The sequence below is a fragment of the Artibeus jamaicensis genome, unplaced genomic scaffold (assembly GCF_021234435.1).
Source record: "Artibeus jamaicensis isolate MK-2021 breed Jamaican fruit bat unplaced genomic scaffold, CSHL_Jam_final contig_233, whole genome shotgun sequence".
Taxonomy (NCBI): domain Eukaryota; kingdom Metazoa; phylum Chordata; class Mammalia; order Chiroptera; family Phyllostomidae; genus Artibeus; species Artibeus jamaicensis.
In genome coordinates, this window is record NW_026521486.1 from 14,446,778 (window position 1) to 14,464,503 (window position 17,726).

The 17,726-nt window shown below is 44.5% G+C and overlaps 1 protein-coding gene across 3 annotated transcripts in view; it reads left to right on the forward strand.

Moving 5' to 3' along the window:
• Positions 1–16,269, forward strand: part of PAH (phenylalanine hydroxylase) — a 47,737-nt gene extending 31,468 nt beyond the window's left edge. For 2 of the 3 annotated variants that reach the window (XM_053661604.1, XM_053661605.1), the window contains 9 exons: positions 627–694; positions 3,563–3,759; positions 5,067–5,202; positions 6,282–6,351; positions 9,868–9,924; positions 10,708–10,803; positions 11,369–11,502; positions 14,829–14,944; positions 15,678–16,269. In XM_053661604.1, the coding sequence (XP_053517579.1) occupies positions 627–694; positions 3,563–3,759; positions 5,067–5,202; positions 6,282–6,351; positions 9,868–9,924; positions 10,708–10,803; positions 11,369–11,502; positions 14,829–14,944; positions 15,678–15,721 (918 nt within the window). In that variant the 3' untranslated portion in view covers positions 15,722–16,269. The remainder of the gene's footprint in view (positions 1–626; positions 695–3,562; positions 3,760–5,066; positions 5,203–6,281; positions 6,352–9,867; positions 9,925–10,707; positions 10,804–11,368; positions 11,503–14,828; positions 14,945–15,677) is intronic. The other variant, XR_008390896.1, reaches the window with a different exon arrangement.
• The last annotated feature ends 1,457 nt before the right edge of the window (positions 16,270–17,726 follow it).

The following is a 17,726-nucleotide window of genomic DNA, read 5'->3' on the forward strand; positions in this document are numbered from 1 at the left end:
CCATCAGTGAAACCTTAGGTTGTTTCATGTCTTGGCTGTGGTGAATTATGCTGCAATTAACATGAGGGGGTGCAGGTACCACATTAAAATGGCCAACCTTCCAAGTTTGTTGTAAGAGTTATAAATAAAATAAGTTTCTAGCACACACAGACTGGGACATAGTGGGCAGTGAATAAATGGCATTTTAAACATTGCCACGACGGTAGCATACACTGTTTGTCTTTGAAGAAGTTAGGAGGCGGTGTTAGCCACCATCAGTCAAGCGTTTAGTGGATATCCTGTATCTTCATCACAGACGACTATCCTACCAGCTTGGCCTAATTTAGCAAGTGTCCACTGTAGAAATGCTATGGCTGAGATTTGTTAAAAACCTATCCACTCTTTTGCACTTTGAAACCCCGTGGCACAGAGGCTGACACCGAGTGAAGGGGTGGCTAGTGATGTGTCCCTCATCATGCCGCGGCAGAGCTTGCCCTCGGTCTCCCTGAGACTTTATTTTCAGTGTACAATCCAGGCAAGGAGGGGCGCACTGCCCGAGCTCAAGGGCTCCTGTTGACAGTGTGCATAAGTGTGCAAGGCTTCTCGCTCCAAAGCCTTAAGATTAGCAAGTGTCTCCTTTCTCCTAGGGTTTTAAAGATCCCGTGTACCGAGCGAGACGGAAGCAGTTTGCTGACATAGCCTACAACTACCGACAGTGAGTCTGCCGTGATGGGTGGGGGGAAGAGAAGCATGCTGCTACCCTGACTCTCCCTTGGCCAAGGCTGGAAAACACCAGCATGGAGAGCCCTGCCAGGAGCACGCATATGTGTGTGTGTGTGTGTGTGTGTGTGTGTGTGTAGACCCTCCCTTTAATAACACCTGTGAAAAAAAAATCCTGCTAGACAAAAACAAATTACCCACTGGCTGGGGCCCAGCTCCCCTCCCAGGCTTTGTTGTGTAATTACGCAGTAATGTCTGAAGTGATTATAAAAGGCCTCAGTCCTGAACAAAAGAGCTGCTGGTATTCTCCATATTAAACATGGAAGGAGGGAAAAGAGAATCATTCACATTCAAGAAGCAGTCGGCTGCTTTACTGAAATCACGAACCACGTGCGGTTCCAGGCGAACCTGCCTCAGCGTTCTCCTTTCATCCCACCCGACCCGCCTGCGGGGGGCAGTGTTCCCACGAGTGCCTTTTCTCCTCTCTGGGATTCTCTGCACCCCCTCTACCTTCTCTGGGCCAAGGGAAAAGGCGAGCACCGAATATGTTATTCGGAAGAGAACTGCTGTGCTATTTGGAGTCCCAAGGAGCCTCAGAGAGGCTCCCATGGGAAGCTTAGTGTCTGGAGGTCGGAGCCCCATTCCGGAGATCAGGGCATGAGAAAAGATGTGCATGAGCAGAAACTTAGCAGTTGGCCAGAACACCGAGTAATGGTTCTTTAAGAACTTAGACTATGAAGGCGATAATGGAAATGATGACAGGGCTCTGTACTGAAGACAAAGTCACCTTTCAAATGAGCACATTTCCTTCTCTGAATGACTCCTGGTAGTGGAAGGATCCAGAACTGTGCTGACCTTGGCCCAGCATGCGTGGGTTTTGGCCTGTGGCAAGCAGGAGTCAGAGAACTTGGGGACCTCTCTCTTCTGTCCTTACCTTTGCCCCAGCGTGGCAAGTGGATGCCACCAAACCAGGTGTAGATGAGAGTCTTTCTTCAGCTAATTAACAATAATAGATCACATTATTATCTTCCTCCTATGTCTGGGGCTTTGCTAAATGCTTTGTTTATATTATTTCATTTAGTCCTAACAGTAACTCCCCATTTTCCTGATGGGAAAACTAAAGCTTAAACAAGTTAAGTGACTTGTTAAAGACATACTCTAGTAAGTGGAATGCTCTGGTTTTGAACTCGGCCCTGTTTCACTCCAAGGGCATGCTCAATCACTTCCCAGAGTGTCTGGGAACTCTCGAAGTCAGGAGACTGTACTTCTCCTATTTCACTTTCTGCTGGTTTTTCTCCTTCCTTTCCGACATTTCTTCTCAGCCTCCTCTGGCCAGTTCTGCCCACCCCGGAAACTGTGACATCTTTCAGAACACAGTGTCGGCCCGCTTCCTTGGCTCGTGCCGCCCTGCCTGCCACCAGCCCCCACATTCGGGTCTCTGGCATCTTCCCCAGAATTGCTCCACATGGGGATCAAACTCCTGCATCTCGAATCATAGAATCTCAGCATATCGATCAGTTGATAAAACGTGTCTCTGAACAGTTAGCCCATGTAACATTGCACAGGCTAGGCTTAGACAGGTACTAAATTGCCTAAGGCCACTTAGCTGTGAACCGGCACAGCCAAGCACTGAACCCAACTCTGTTCATTTCCGAAGCCTGTTCTTTTCCTTCATCAGCACTTGGCCCTGAAACAATGATGCATCTTTAGGCAGGGCCTGACCTGTTGTTCTTTTTACAATCCCTGCTGGTCGTTACTGGACCTTATGTTGCTTTTAATACTTAAGCCATAATCTGTCTTTCCCCCCTAATCCCTGCCCACCTTTCTGTGGAACGTAACAGTGACTTTGCTTTCCTGTCCTCGGATGAGCTACAATTCTGAAGAGGCAGGAGTGACCCAGTTTGGAACCTGATGAGGATGAGCTGTTATTTTGAGATAAGCAGTCTCGCCTTGTTCCAGACACTGTGCATCCTGTTAGAAAACAGGCCTGTAGCCCACAGAACAGTCACTCGTCTTGGAAATCAGGCTTTCTTTGGTTTTATTTTATTCCACTGTTCAGAACACAGCTCATGCTTCATTTTTAAAAGGACCTTTGAAACGAATGACTCCTAAATGACAGCATGTCACCCAGGAGCTTATTAGAATCCAGATGCCTAGACCTGCCCCTCCCCACAGATTCATGGTCTACAGGGCACAGCCAATACGTGTACTTCACCAAGCTCCCTGTAGTTCTGCCATGTCACAGCAGAAGATGCTTTGTGAGCAGATTGTATACCTAGCGTGCATTTCAATACCTTTGTGACACCTTTCTGCCGAGGGGCAGAAATAACAAATGCAGGAAGTGCAAGACCACTCAGCAGGGGTCTCAGGCTCACGGTGCACACAGCAAATCCACTGTAGCCCACAGATATAATTGTTTTAGTTGACATAATACAAAACATTAGTTGACCTTGATGCCTTTGTTTAGAAAGAGGATGCACTCCTCAGTAGTCTCACCCTCCCCTCCTATTGTCTGTACCTACTGGTTTACACGTTTACATTACTTATCTGGCGTCTGAAGGTAAGTGAATGTTCATCTTACCTAAGCAGTTAGAGAGATAAGAGAGCAGGCAGGCCAAGTGACTTCCCACTGTGACAGCAAGTCCTTGGTGCGGCGCAGGAGGTGAGACCTTGTATCATTGCTTAACCAAACCAGTCGAATGTCTTCTACATCAAGAAGTGGAATTCCGCTCTTTCAAATGACTTAGGGAGTCCAGGTGGTGGCATCTCACAGACCCTGGACCCTCTCCCTCTGCTGGTGCTCCTTCATCCACCACTGTGCACCTGCCCTGCCAGAGACGAGTAACTCATGCCTGTATTCTAGTGGGCAGCCCATCCCACGAGTGGAGTACACAGAGGAGGAAAAGAAAACGTGGGGGATGGTGTTCAGGACCCTGAAGACCTTGTACAAAACCCACGCTTGCTACGAGCACAATCACATCTTCCCGCTGCTGGAGAAGTACTGCGGCTTCCGTGAAGATAACGTGCCCCAGCTGGAAGAGGTTTCTCAGTTCCTGCAGTGTGAGTCCGCAGCGGGGCCAAGGGTGAAGGGACAGGAGGGGACGTGTGCCCGTGGCAATGCGTTCAGGTTGATCCCCCCAGGAAAAATTAGATGTCCCCATTGAGCGCGGCCTCCCCACAAAGGCATGAATTTTGCCTTATCGATGCCCCTGAAAAGCGTTTTATTTTTTCAGACTCAAAGCCCAGGGCTCTCCTTGCACCTCTGCTATGAGAAGTGTGCCTTTGTATAAAAAATGTGCTTTTGGGGGGGCAGTGTTGAGAGCCCTGAGCTCTAAGTCTATATACACCCATGTGGTATGAATCACGCCCTGACTTTCTCTAGTTGGGTGAGCTGACGTCAGCTTGTCACCTGTCCACTGGGGCCTGTGCCAGTCTTTCAGCCTGTCTCATGGGGAAATTGGGAGAATAAAATAAGGTGTTGCATGGGAAAGCACCACCGTAGTGATGCACCCACGGTAGGCGCTCAGTGCTTTTGGACTCCGAGTACCTCAGCGGGGAAATCCGTTATTGGGGCGACCGGCCTCTTCACGTCATTTCCAGGAAGACGAGTGTTTCCCTCTCTGCCAGGAAGGGTTGTGAATCCAGCACAGACTGTCCGCTTTATTACTGATGAAAGCAGCTGAGAGAAGGTGGTAGAGGTGTACAGGCCCGTGGGCTTCCTGGTGTTTCGCCCCCGGGTCCAGTGTACTTGCCTGACAGTTCATTGGCACAGCGTGTAGTCCACTGCATGGTCAAGGGCAGGCCAGTGTGTGCTCCTTCGTGGACACACAGACAATAAGAGAGAAAGGGACTCAGGGTGGAATTGAGAGTATTCGTTCCTCTTCCCAAAGGCTCCACTGAGAGAAGCCACTGCTCGTCACGGGGTGGCCTGTGTAGGTGCAGCAGGGAAGCCAGGGCGCTCGTTTCGCATGTTCCTCCCTGGGGAGTGAGGTGAAACTTTCCTCTGAACTCTGGAAACACGCAGAGTGGGGAATAACTGTTTCAACTTAACCGACAATGAATTTATCGGATGTTTTCAAAGTGCTAGGTATGTGAATTATTTTATTAGCCCTGTTGATGCTTAGAATAATCTTAAGAAGTATTCATCCACCTGTTGCAGATGAGGAAACCGAGGCTTAGAGAAGTGAAGAGAGTTGGCCCCCGTCACCCAGCTGGACAGCGTTGGGCAGGCACTCGAGGCCCAGTCTGCCTGGCATTGGCACCCGTCCTGCTGGGCAGCTGGGTGTGTTGCTTCCCTACCTAAAGCTTCAGGCCTCTCTGGTTCTTCTGCGGTGGGCATTGAGTTTTCTTTCTCCCTTGCTCTCTAGCTTGCACTGGCTTCCGCCTCCGACCCGTGGCTGGCCTGCTTTCCTCTCGGGATTTCCTGGGTGGCCTGGCCTTCCGAGTCTTCCACTGTACCCAGTACATCAGACACGGGTCCAAACCCATGTATACACCTGAACCGTGAGTATTGTCCCCCCACCACCAGCTGCCAGCAACAGAGGACGCCGCCTCTCCCCCATTCGGGAATGTGGTTTGGGTTCATTGTGGACCGATCCATAAAACAAGTTGCCTGGATGATTCGATTGTTTGATGCTAGGAGAAAAACTCATCTCTTCTAGGGATTTTCTCTGTCCAAATAGAAAGACCATACTGATTGGAAATCTAGGTGTCTTGAGAGCCAAAGATTCAGACTTCCCCCGGCCATGGGAATGAAAGGTCACATTCAAATTCCGAAGGAATCGTAGAAGTCAGAGCTATGACATTTCAAATGGGAACAGGAAATAGGAAAGAGGCAGCAAGCTCCCTCCACACCTCCCAAATGCATGCCTAGATGAATCTAGGCTTTCCGTGCCTGATTGTGTTTTAGCTGGAGGTACAGAATGGCTGGCTGCTGTGCTGCTTACTTTTGAATTTAGCTATTTTCTTAGGCAGCTAGATATTAAGCAATTTATACAAAAAGTCAGCAAGACACCCTGAATAGTCTTTCCCTGCCCTTAAAGTTCATTACTGTAAATCAGAACAGATCTGTTCTTAATGGGCCTGGCACATTAAGTGTTAAATCAATGTGTTTTCTTCTCTGACTGATTGCTGCCAACTCCAGAATAGGAGAGGAACAGTGCTATCAACATATAAAAAAAATCCCTGTGGGGAATAACTGAGCAGATTGGATCTGCCCAGGAATGTCAATGCCAAGGTGAAGGCTTGAGATGGGAAGCGTTCATGATCCACAGCTCACTCAGGTGTGTGGGAGGATGCCCACGGGAATATTTACTCCTCTGCACCTCAGTAGGCATATACCTAAAACTCCCTGGCTGTTTTGCCCTGCCCTCGGTCTTTTCTTTTCTTTTTCCTTCCTTCTTTTCTCTTACACCCTGCCTCATCTGATCCCACGGTTTGCATACCACTTATTCTTGGAAGTGAGGCCATAAAATTGAAAGAATTACTTCATTTCTTTTCCACCTATTTCTCATGTGGAAAGACTGAGTCTAGCTTGCTTTGTAACCCTTCTTTACTCTCAAATTGTGCTCTCTGTCTTTCAGTGACATCTGCCATGAACTGTTGGGACACGTGCCCTTGTTTTCAGATCGCAACTTTGCCCAGTTTTCCCAGGTGAGGAGTGAATCTCTCTAGCCTTCTAGCTACAGGGGTGAGACCTGGATTGCTCAAATAAATCGATACCATGGAGGTACTCTCTTATCTTCTGGAAGGTACAGTTCTGTGCTCATACCTAAGATGGGTGTGTGGTCTCATGGTGATGGCTAACTACCTAATTGAGAGACCACAGTGTGGGATTGGTGAATTGTTTATCCTCTGAATAATATTGTTGCATTTGCTAATCTCACTCGTCTTTGTCGTTTAAGGGCCTTTTGGTCCATGAAAGCCTCCCTGATCTGCATGTAGGAGTAGCCCTACCTTCTCAAGCAGACATTTGGTACATGTTTTCATTAAGTAAGACAACATTTGCCAAGAATCCAATGCCAATAGAATCCAAAGCCAACTCAGAATTGCTAAAAAATAATAAGCTTGTAATCTTTCTACTATAATCAGAATAACAGGCTAGATCTGGATTCATCCATCAGAGTGGTAACCAGGTTAAAAATACTTTTGGGGTCAATGAAAGAATCCACAAAGCCTTCTTTCTCTCTTGCTCTCTGGGTACTTAAGGGCAGCCTAGAACTATGGTTAGGTAAGGTTAGGTCATGAGGTTGTTGAATGACGCATTCATAGATCCCACCATGCTGCCAATCAGCTTACCAGACCACCCTGTGTTTTAGTGTCCACAGATACGGAGCAATAAAAAGCCCTCCTCACACACACACACACACACACACACACACACACACACTCTCACACTCACACAGTGAGTATCACATGGACTGACCCACAAGCAAATGTTGGATTATGGATGCATTTCACAATAATGGGATTGCATGTGAACTTTAAGCAGCTGAAAGAAATAAATATTTCTACTGTGAAATGAAGAGGCTACTACTTAATGTCTAAAACAGATAAACAAAGAGCTGAATTAACTGCTTGCTAAGTGAGGGAGAACTGTACTTGCAAGACACAGCCTTCTACAAGCAAAGTGTTGCTTTTCTGTAAGGTTCTGGGAATCATGGAGTACAGATATTGCAAAACTTTTAGAAGTAGAAGAGTTTAAAGATTCGTTGAACCTTAACTGTGGAATCTGCAAGACTGGACTGAAGTTACTGCCGACCCGCTGTCTTTCAGAAGTGTGGTTCTTGCTGCCAGGATGTCCTTGATTGTTTGGGAAGCTTTAAAACTGGGTTTTATTACTATGGCCAAAGATAAATCAATGTTCTTCTCAGAGAATAGGAACAGTTTGTTCTTGCCACCAGAAGCTACTCTGCCCAATCAGAGGCTGAGTACAAACCCTCCTTAAACCATTTGCATTTTGTGGAGTCCCACAGAGGAATTAACCTGAGTCATGGGATGGGAGCTGTGGGCACAGGGTTTCAACTTCGATCTGGACAGTCCTGAGGCAGAGGACCATATTGAAGCTTCCCTGAGTCCATTCCTTATTAATCTATAGCCAAACTTACTTTCCACTAGAGTGAAAGATGAGGTGAGGATGGAGCACATGGAAATCTTGGGACCCCGTGTTCTAAGCAAGCTGTGGGCCCACAAAGGATGGTGACTACTAGAACAGGGTTACCATTTTGATCTTGGATTTAAGAGAGACTGAGGACTGTGGTGAGTCTGGAGCAGAGATGGGGAAGGAGCAGGAGAGTAGAGCCAGCTTAAGCCAGTGTCTAAATCTGTTTTTTTTTCCCAACTAGACAGCATTTTCCCTGCATGTCATCTGGACTAGTTATAGGGTTTGACCCGGGCGGGAATACAGGGCTAATGGCTACCATGTGGCCTTTTGCTACATGATGGACCCAATCCTTAGTCTTTCTCTCTGTCTATATTAACTCATTGATTATCTCGCCCAGTTTCATAGCTTTGAATACTATCCTGATCCTTATGATAAGCACACTTACAACTTCACCACAGACTTTAACCCTAAAACTTAGATTTACGTATCCAACCACCTATTAAATATCCCACTTGGATGTGTAGCAGACACTTCTGTTTACCTTATCCAAAAGTAAATTCCTAACTTTCCCGTTCAAACCATCTCCCCCACCCCTCCCTATATTATTTCATGCCAACTCTGTCCTTCCAGTTTCCCAAACCAAAAGCACTTGGGGAACATGACGAACTATTTTCACCTTTCAGAATACTCTAAGTGTTTACCCTCAAAACATGTGTAGAGTCTGGCCATTGCCCATCATGTTCACTGCTACCAGCCTGGTCTCAGCTGTTAGCATTTCTCACTTGGTGACTGCCCCAGCCTCCTAACTGGTCTCTCTACCTCCACCCTTGGTCCCCTACAGTCTATTCTCACACAGCATCCACAGTGAATCTTTGATGACATAAATAAGATCTTGCCACTTCTCTGCTCAGAACATTGTAATGGCTTCCCATTTCACTGAGAGGATAATGTTAAGCCCTAAATAACCAAAAAGGTCCTACATGATTGGGCTCCAGATTCCTCTTTGATATCACCTGTCATGCCCCCACCCTCTTACTCTGCTGTAACTACACTGGCCCCTCTCTGTTCCTTGAACCAACTGAATTACCCCTCCTTAGAGAGATTTTCATTGGCTGTACACTTGGCCTGTACAACATTCTTCCTTCAGATGTCAGCAGAGCCAACGACCTCACTTTCATCAAACTTACTCAAATATCTCACCAGTGGTTATCCTGGGACCCTATTTAAAATCACTCCCAGTGCCTCCCCCCACTCCGGGCACTCTCAGTTCCCCTTGACCCTTTCTGTTTTTGTTCCTTCCTTAGAACTTACAACCTTCTAACATACCCATATAGATGCTTAGTATTTATTGTCTGTTTCTACCTACTCAAAGGGAAGCACCATGAGGTAAAGGACCATTATTAGTTTTGTATACCTCCAGCCACATAGAAGGCATTCAATGAATGTTTTTGCAGTGAATGAATGCATGCCGTAGGGAAGACGCGCATACACATATATATTTGTATATATACACTGATACAAGGCTGGCTGCAGCAGATGCTGTAGCAGATCGAGAGAACGCTAGAGAAATTTTACAGTCAGAGTTGTGATGAAAAGCGGACCGTGACATTTCATAATCCCCAACTATATGAGTGTGTACCTGGACAGATGCCTGGCACTTCTCCTGTGGTGTCTTCAGGGTATACTATTAAAACTCATCCAGCACTCAGGAATGTTCCACTTCTGCTGTGGGAGAATAATCACTGAGCTGGAATCAAGAGATGAGGTTTTAGACACAAAGTACTGTGTCATCTTGAGCAGGTCATCTCCCTTTTTTATGCTACAGCTGACTCATCTTTAAGTGAATACAAAGGACCAACCATTTCCCCCATGCTAGGGGTCAGAGATTCTATGATGTGTGGTTGGGGCAGCCTTGCCAGAACAATCGGGGTCTCTCTGGGCTCTTCTGAGGGTATCTGGCTATCTGTCACCTTTCTGTGGTCCGTTACAAGTTTGAAACTGAGGGTAAAGGTTGAAGATAGGCAGACCCCAGTCATGTCAATGACTCTGTTCCTCCACAATTACAGGAGATTGGCCTCGCCTCGTTGGGTGCACCTGATGAGTATATTGAGAAACTTGCCACAGTAAGTTCCCGCTTTCCCTGGTGGGTAGGAGGTGTGTTACGGGCTCTAGCCCTGAGGTTTTTGAAGTTTCTATCCTTCCCTGAAAGCCAGGTCATTTGGAAAGGGAATCAAAGTGTGCTGGGTTATATTGGCACAAGTGAAATTTTACATTTGTATTCCTCTTTAATGGTTTGCTTTTGAAATCAGCTGCATGCCGATATTTACATGTGATTCTAAACAAAGTGCCTTGAAAACACTGACAGGCTGTAGTAATCGCCCTTGGGAATTCTCGGGCATAAAGTGCATGTGTGGAATCAGTGACTGACGGTAATTCAGAAACATCCCAAGTTTAGCACAGTTGAGGGGATGACCCCTGATTGGTTCTATCACCGTCCAATCCCTGCCTCCCACTGCTGAGCCTGATGGCATTGCCTGGTAGGCTCAACCAACTTAAAGAGAACATCTTACTTTGATTGATGCCATGGAGAAGAAAGCACAAGTGGTGGAGGAGTTTCTGTCCTAGAGAGAGAAATTTGTTAGGGGTGTACTTTTGGGGCTCCCCCAGTACTCTTTCCCCCTCCCATTGCTTCCTGTTGCATCCTGCATTCAGCCAACTGAATTGAACATTCAACAGGTTATGGCTTTAGTGTGAGACACAGGAGACAGAGAGGTAACCCCAGGTCATGCTGATTCCAAGAACAGACCTATACAAACTCTCACCTGGGCAGGCCTGTCCTTGATCCTGGGGCATCTGCTGCCTTCACCTTCCTTGGGGTATGTTCTCAACTTGACTTTCCATTCCAGATTTACTGGTTTACTGTGGAGTTTGGGCTCTGCAAAGAAGGAGACTCCATAAAGGCATATGGTGCTGGGCTCCTGTCATCTTTTGGTGAATTACAGGTATGGCCCTAACAGGAACCAATGACAGATTTGGAAGTGGGGGAAACAGCTGATGATTCTTATTTTTCTTGGTCCTGTGGAAAACCCATTTATATCCATTTTGTACTCAATCCTTAGGATTAACCTCAAGTGATTGGTACCTTAGCAGGTATGATTTGATCATGAGTGTGTTAGATAAATACATGAATGTGTTAGATAAACACATGAGTGTATTAGAAATTGAACTGCAAGTACACAGGTCTCCAGGACAGAGGGGCTTCCTGATTCCAAGGCTGACCTATGCATACTGATGTATGAAAATACATGCCAGAAAGTGTGGTTGGCTCCCACATCATCTGTTGATTGATGGTTGGAGTGAATTATTCCTTTCTATCTTAACTGTAGGTTTTACGTGAACTCTAGAGGGTAGGGTCTAGTAGATGCAAAATAATGTGGCTCACTCCCCTGGCCTGGGGTGTGGAAGGAATCAGGACGAAACCAGAGCAGGTGTACAAATGGCCTGCAGGGTGCAACAGGGGCCGCTGGCTCTGATTTAACTCTGAAACGTTCTACTTGGGGTTTGCAGTATTGCTTGTCTGGCAAGCCAAAGCTCCTCCCCCTGGACCTGGAGAAGACAGCTGTCCAGGAGTACACGGTCACAGAGTTCCAGCCCCTGTATTATGTGGCCGAAAGTTTTAATGATGCCAAGGAGAAAGTAAGGTGAGGTGGCAACTAAGGTGGGTCAACAGCCCTGGAGACCTCCTGACTTGGTATGATGCCACTGATCTGTGGGTGGTGGGTCAAGAGGTGCCCAGTGCCCACAGCGACAGTGCGCAGCAGACAGAGCCTTCCACCCTCGTCCCTTCCCACCCTCTGTTGGAAAGGGTTCCTTAGTGGTGAGAAGGGTTCCTTAGAGGGACCTGTTTCACAGCTTATGGTCTAGACAAGCTGATCCCTGCAGACTGCTCAGCTATCTGATCCTTGTTCAATGCAGCCACCAATTGAACCTTCCTGTATATAGAGTGGCCACAGAGACCCTTCCATCCAATCAGCCAATGAAATCTTATAACCTGGGGAAGCCCTTTGTTCACTTTATTTTCCCAGACACCTGCATAACTCTTTTCCTGATTTCCTTTAAATCTTCACCCACATTTAACCTTTGTGTGTCTTTTTTTAACCAATGTATTCAAATTCACTACTCAGCGCCACCCCAATATTCCTTACCCTCTCCTATAATTAATTTTTCTCTTTACTACCCATCAATATCTACTTCTCATATATTATATTTTTAAATTCATAAGGATAGGGATTTTGTCATTTCTGTTTTCTATTCTTCCCCCAGACTTTAGGGTGTCCAGACTGCAGCCCACAGGCCACAGGTGGCCTGGGATAGCTATGTATGTGGCCTAACACAAAATCATAAGTTTACTTAAAACCCTTTTTTCGGCTCGTTAGTTTTCATTAATGTTTGTGTATTTAATATGTGGCCCAAGACAACTTTTCTTTTTCCAGTGTGGCCCACAGATGCCAAAACGCTGGACACCCTCGTTTGCCTAACACATCGTAGGCACTCAATAAGTAATTAGCAAATGCACCAATCTCAAGTGCTGGCCAGCAAGAGGCAAGGACTCTGAAACTCTCAGCCCACTGAGCTGACAACCCTGCAATTAATCCACCTGGGCAACTCTCTTCCTGGTAGGAGACAGGCCGTACATGGCTATCCTAATACTCACCATTTGTTACCACATCTTTTTTGAAGTATCATTAGTGATGGATAATAGACATGAAGTATGTAAGCCTCTGGGATCCTGTGATGCTGGGGATGTCAGCTTTCAATGCTTTGGACTTAGGTCATAAAAGGTAAAATTCTTGCCATGAGCATACACATTTGGCCTAAAATGACTCCCTTTCTCCCTCTCCCTCCAGGTTCTGATGTTCTTCCTGACGCTCTTTTCCAATTCTCTCCTAAGCCTCTACCCCTTACTATGAGCCTGGCCTCCCATGAGCCCCTAAAGGTCCCACTCTGCCATTCCTGTGACCTCTTTAGGGTTATGGGATTTAGTAGATTAGCGCAGTGAAATAACAATGATAATAATAATAATAATAATAGCAACAACACAGGTAAGATGCCTACTATTATTGCTAAACACTACTCTGAGTACTTTCTATGTATTGATTCATTTAATCTTCACATAAGACTACAAAGTTTGCAGATGAGGGTGCAGAAACATAGAGGGGTATAAATAACTCACCCAGAGTCATACAGCTAGCAAGTGACTTGGCCAGGATTTGGACCTGGGCAGTGGGCTCAGAGCCAGTACCTTTCACACTGGGATCACATTGGGATGGGCCCTACTGGAGAGGATTCCCTCATTCAGCAAGTAATCAGTCCCAGACCCATAGGGAAGAGATTGCCAGACCCTGGGCCTCTCAGGGCTTTGAAACCCCACCTGCTTTGCTAGTGTTCAGGGTCCAGAGGAGACATCCACAAAAGCTCCATGCCACAGAGGGGTATCTTGCAGAAACAAAGGGAGTTCTAAAAAGAAGACTCAAATAGGAAGGGACCCGAGCATCTCTGGGACTCCCACAGTGCCTTCCAGTTAGGAGAAATCAACGTGAACCTCTTTCAGTTTCAAGTTTCAAGCTCTAGGCAGAAACAAGGATCAGTATGGTCATGTTCCTACTCCTTGGCCAAAGGAGGCCTGGGCCCGAGACTGATTGCTCAACTGAGACACATAAGTAGGGCAGAGGTAGGTGACCCAAAGCAAAAATGAGGTGCACTGTGGGAATGAGAAGGAAGAGGTGCAGAATAAAATCAGATGTGCATGACACGGTTTATGTCAGCAACTGGGCTGAGAAAGCTCTTTTCAGAGAAGAGGTATACTTAACCATTTATTCTTCACGAGTCCCCTGTCACTAATAAATGATAACAGCTAGCACGCATGTAGTACTTACTCTGTACTATAATTGCACTTGCTACAACCCTCTGAGACAGTTTTGCTGTTGTTCCAATTTAATGGAAGAATAAGGCTACCGCGGGGTAGAGGACCCTTTGCCCATGGCCACAGGGGTGGTCACTGGAAGAAGCAGATGTGAGCCCAGGCATTCTAGCTCCGGAACTAGGTTATCCAGCCTCTACGCTCCACCACTCTTGCTAAACTTGGAGAGCCCTGCTAGTCTCCTGTATCATTGTCTTCTCAGTGTGGCAGCTTCTACTGTTACCAAAAACCAACTTAGAAATATCATTTGTGATATCTTTGCATTTTATAGGTCATTTTGGAATATCTTGTTAATTACATTGCTTGATGTCCCTCATAAAGCTGTTATGGTGCATTGCCCCCAGACCCAGGAGTAATGAAGAACACAGGCTTAGTGGAGGATCAGATTATGTGGCTCTTTTCCCAGCTTCACAACTGTCACTGTGGCTTTGGTAGTCAGTCACTTAGCCTTCCCAAGCCTCAGTTTTATCATCTGTAAAATAGGAATAATAATAGTACCTTCCTACTAGTGTTTCTATGAAGATTAAATAGGAATAATAATTATAAAGAGTATAAAACATTAAGAACTCAACATAGTTCTTGGTACATAGGATGACTCGAGCCACGGTGAATTTCATTAATAATGTAGTATTGTCTTCAGCCTTTGAGAGATGTATCTCCCTTCTTGCACTGACTTCCAGGCATCTCAGAGCTTATTTTTTTCTGTATCATTCTTTAGGTGTATTTTATTTATTATTTTTATTTCATTTTATGTAACAGTGAGAATTTTGGTTTTATCGTAATCTGTGCTTTTAAGCTGCCTCTGTCTTTTTGGAGGTAGTGACCCAAAATATATGCGTACATGTATTTCTGTATTCATACAGACACAAAAACAGCAAAGGATTCTCAAGAGGACCCCATTAAAACTCCACTTTACTTCTCAGCCTGGCTTTTAATGAGTTTTCAGTGCTACTAGTAGTAGTCAAATGAAACACCACTGAGAAATCTTTCAGAATTACGTTTTCCCCAAGTGGTGCCCTTCACTCAGATCTACGGTTTGGGTTTCAGGAGCTTTGCTGCTACAATTCCGCGGCCGTTCTCTGTTCATTATGACCCATATACCCAAAGGATTGAGGTCTTGGACAATACCCAGCAACTTAAGATTTTGGCTGACACCATCAATAGTAAGTAACACACCTTTTGAATCCATCTTCTTTCCCAGAAATAGAGGGTTGGGTTTCTTACCTTCACAACAAGAATGCTAAGAAATTTATTAAATATTGACATAAGGAGAAAAGCATCTCCATGTAGGAACAAGGCATGAATGGGAGTGGCTTCATCAGACCTTAGTCCAGTGGTCTAGGCTGCATTATCTGCTTGGACTGTGCATCCTCAAACCTAGTGTGCATCAGAACCACTTAGGGTGATAGTTACAAATGAATAGTCATGAGTCATAGCTCCAGACTAAATTTACTAAATTTTGTGCTCGGGCTTGGGAGTTTGTATTTGTAATAAGATCCCAGGTGATTCTGACCCAGGAGGTTTTTATGAACCACATTTTTAGGTTCCATAGCTCAGCTCCTCGGAAGCATCAATAGATGGTCATGCAAAAGAGGAACAGAACAGCTGGTGATTTTCCGGGGAGAGAAAACTGTTAACTCCTTTGCTGAGAACCAGCCTATGGACAGAGGAAGCTAACTCCATTAGTAGCTCTAGCACTTCCTAAAACTTGTAATTACCTGTGCCCTAATTGCCCAAGTTCACCGTAGCTAAGCCATGAGCTCCTTGAGGATTGGGGTGGTACCTAGCATCTCCACGCATCCTGGTGATTTCCCAGTGCTTTATACATTGTGGACACTTGAAGCGTGTTTGTTCATGGTATGAGTGGCTATCTGTTTATTTATTTATTTTCTGTAGGTGAAGTTGGAATCCTTTGCAGTGCCCTCCAGAAAATAAAGTGAAGCTATAGACAGAACCGGGTCTGTCAACTGAGAATCTGTTGTTGGAAATCCAACTACTTCTTTTATTTGAAAATGTCTGAAAATCAAATTTTAATTTGAAATGAAATGATAACTTTAAGTCATTTTTTGAACAAGATGAGGATTAACAAATAAATCTAAATAATCTGAAATGACAGTATATTAATACATACCCATAAGCATAATGATAGATCTTTTGGGACTATCTTTGATTTAGAGATGATAATCACATACTCTCAATTGAGTAAGATTAATAATATCTCACATTTAATCCAAGTTAATTAAAATTTGTGACCTGCTTCTTCCAACCTTCATAGTCACCATGGAAAATTCCTAAAGGAGTAGCTATCACTTGGTGATTGAACTTTTGGATTTAAAATAACTCTTAGCTTACAAAGGTTCTTTTCTATTTCAGTCAACTGTGATTCTAATAACTGCTTTGTTATGTTATATTACCTATGAAGATTTTTTAAAATTCAGAATCCTATTAAATGGTTATAAACATTAAAGTTCATAGTGTAATATCAAAACATATCTGTGTTTTATTGTAACCATAAATACTGCTGTGGGAGGTAATGGAACTCCCCACCTGACTCCCACCACTTGCACAATCATTTTCCAGTAATTGTAAAATTTGCTTGGGGAGAAATTTTGAAGACACTTAAGATAAAACAGATGTTAACTAAAAGCCTGGCTGGTAGATACTCAATAAATATTCATTGAATGACTAAGGGAATATGTTATTGAATAGTAAATGAGAGTTTTTAATTATGTTTAAAAACTTAAGTGGTTACAAAATTTTGCACTTCCAAATATTTCTTGGAATGAAATGTTTCTCTCATTGCCTTAGAAATATATTAGCTGCATAATCTTGTGACATGAAAGAGTAATCAGCGTCTCTAATTTCCAACCCATTGCATAGGCTCATTGAGATCATCTAAGTCATGTCTGGATAGGTCAACAGACTTCGGTTTTTGTTGGTTGTGCATTTTGCACGAACACTGGATGTCTAAAAAAGAGTGGGGAGAACAACAATGTCTGAAGAAACTATACTTTGAAATGATACTTGCACTACTTTAACATGTTATTTTGGAAATAGTTAAATCTTATAGGATTTTCATAGCATTTCCTTAAGTGCGATCCTCGGACCAGCTCTGTCGTCATCAACAGTGACTCTGGGGCACCACCTGAGCTCTACACTACATCGGATTTGAGAAAACTGGACTTCTGGTGGCCCACTCTGACAATGGCCAATTATGTCACCCTGCACAGACCACTTCCCCTCATTGGACCTCCATTTTACTCTAACAATAAGGAAGTTAAATGGGATGAATTAAGGTTCCCCCCTCGCCCTGAAATAGAATTCAAACACTAGCATGTGTCTTTAAACAGGTATCACTCATTCACTAATAGGTGCAGTAATACCTGCCTAAATATGCCAGCCAGGTGGAAAGAGCAATTCGGTCTGCATGTGTCTGAGGTTTCATTGCTTTGAAGTTGGGACTCTCGCTTCTCTGCCTTCTTCCTCCTGCCTGTGTAGAACCCACCAACAAGCACCAATTCTACAAATGGAAATGGACTTTTTCACTGGTGTTCCTTCAGAGCCCATATACTCTGCAAAGGGACTATTTTGGTAACTATTTTTATGTCACATTAAATATAAATTGGAGAATTTTTTGACTTTGGAACTAAAATATTTATAGTTTTTTTAGACTGGATATTTTATTGTATAGTGACTTTTAGTCCTATTGAAGATAATTTAGTGTGTTTGTTGTCAAAGCTTAGGTTAGGTTGTAATTTTGTCAGGAAGAAATTAGATACCAAATGAAAGATAATCTTTGAATTTTAGTAATGTGCTACTCAGTACTTAGTCTCTTTATCTGGTTATAAAAGCCCAGTCTACAACAATGAGATTCAATACATTTCTGTATGACAGTATTAGCATCTGTTTAATATCCAGTAAATGAGCTGTTTCTTAGAAGTAATA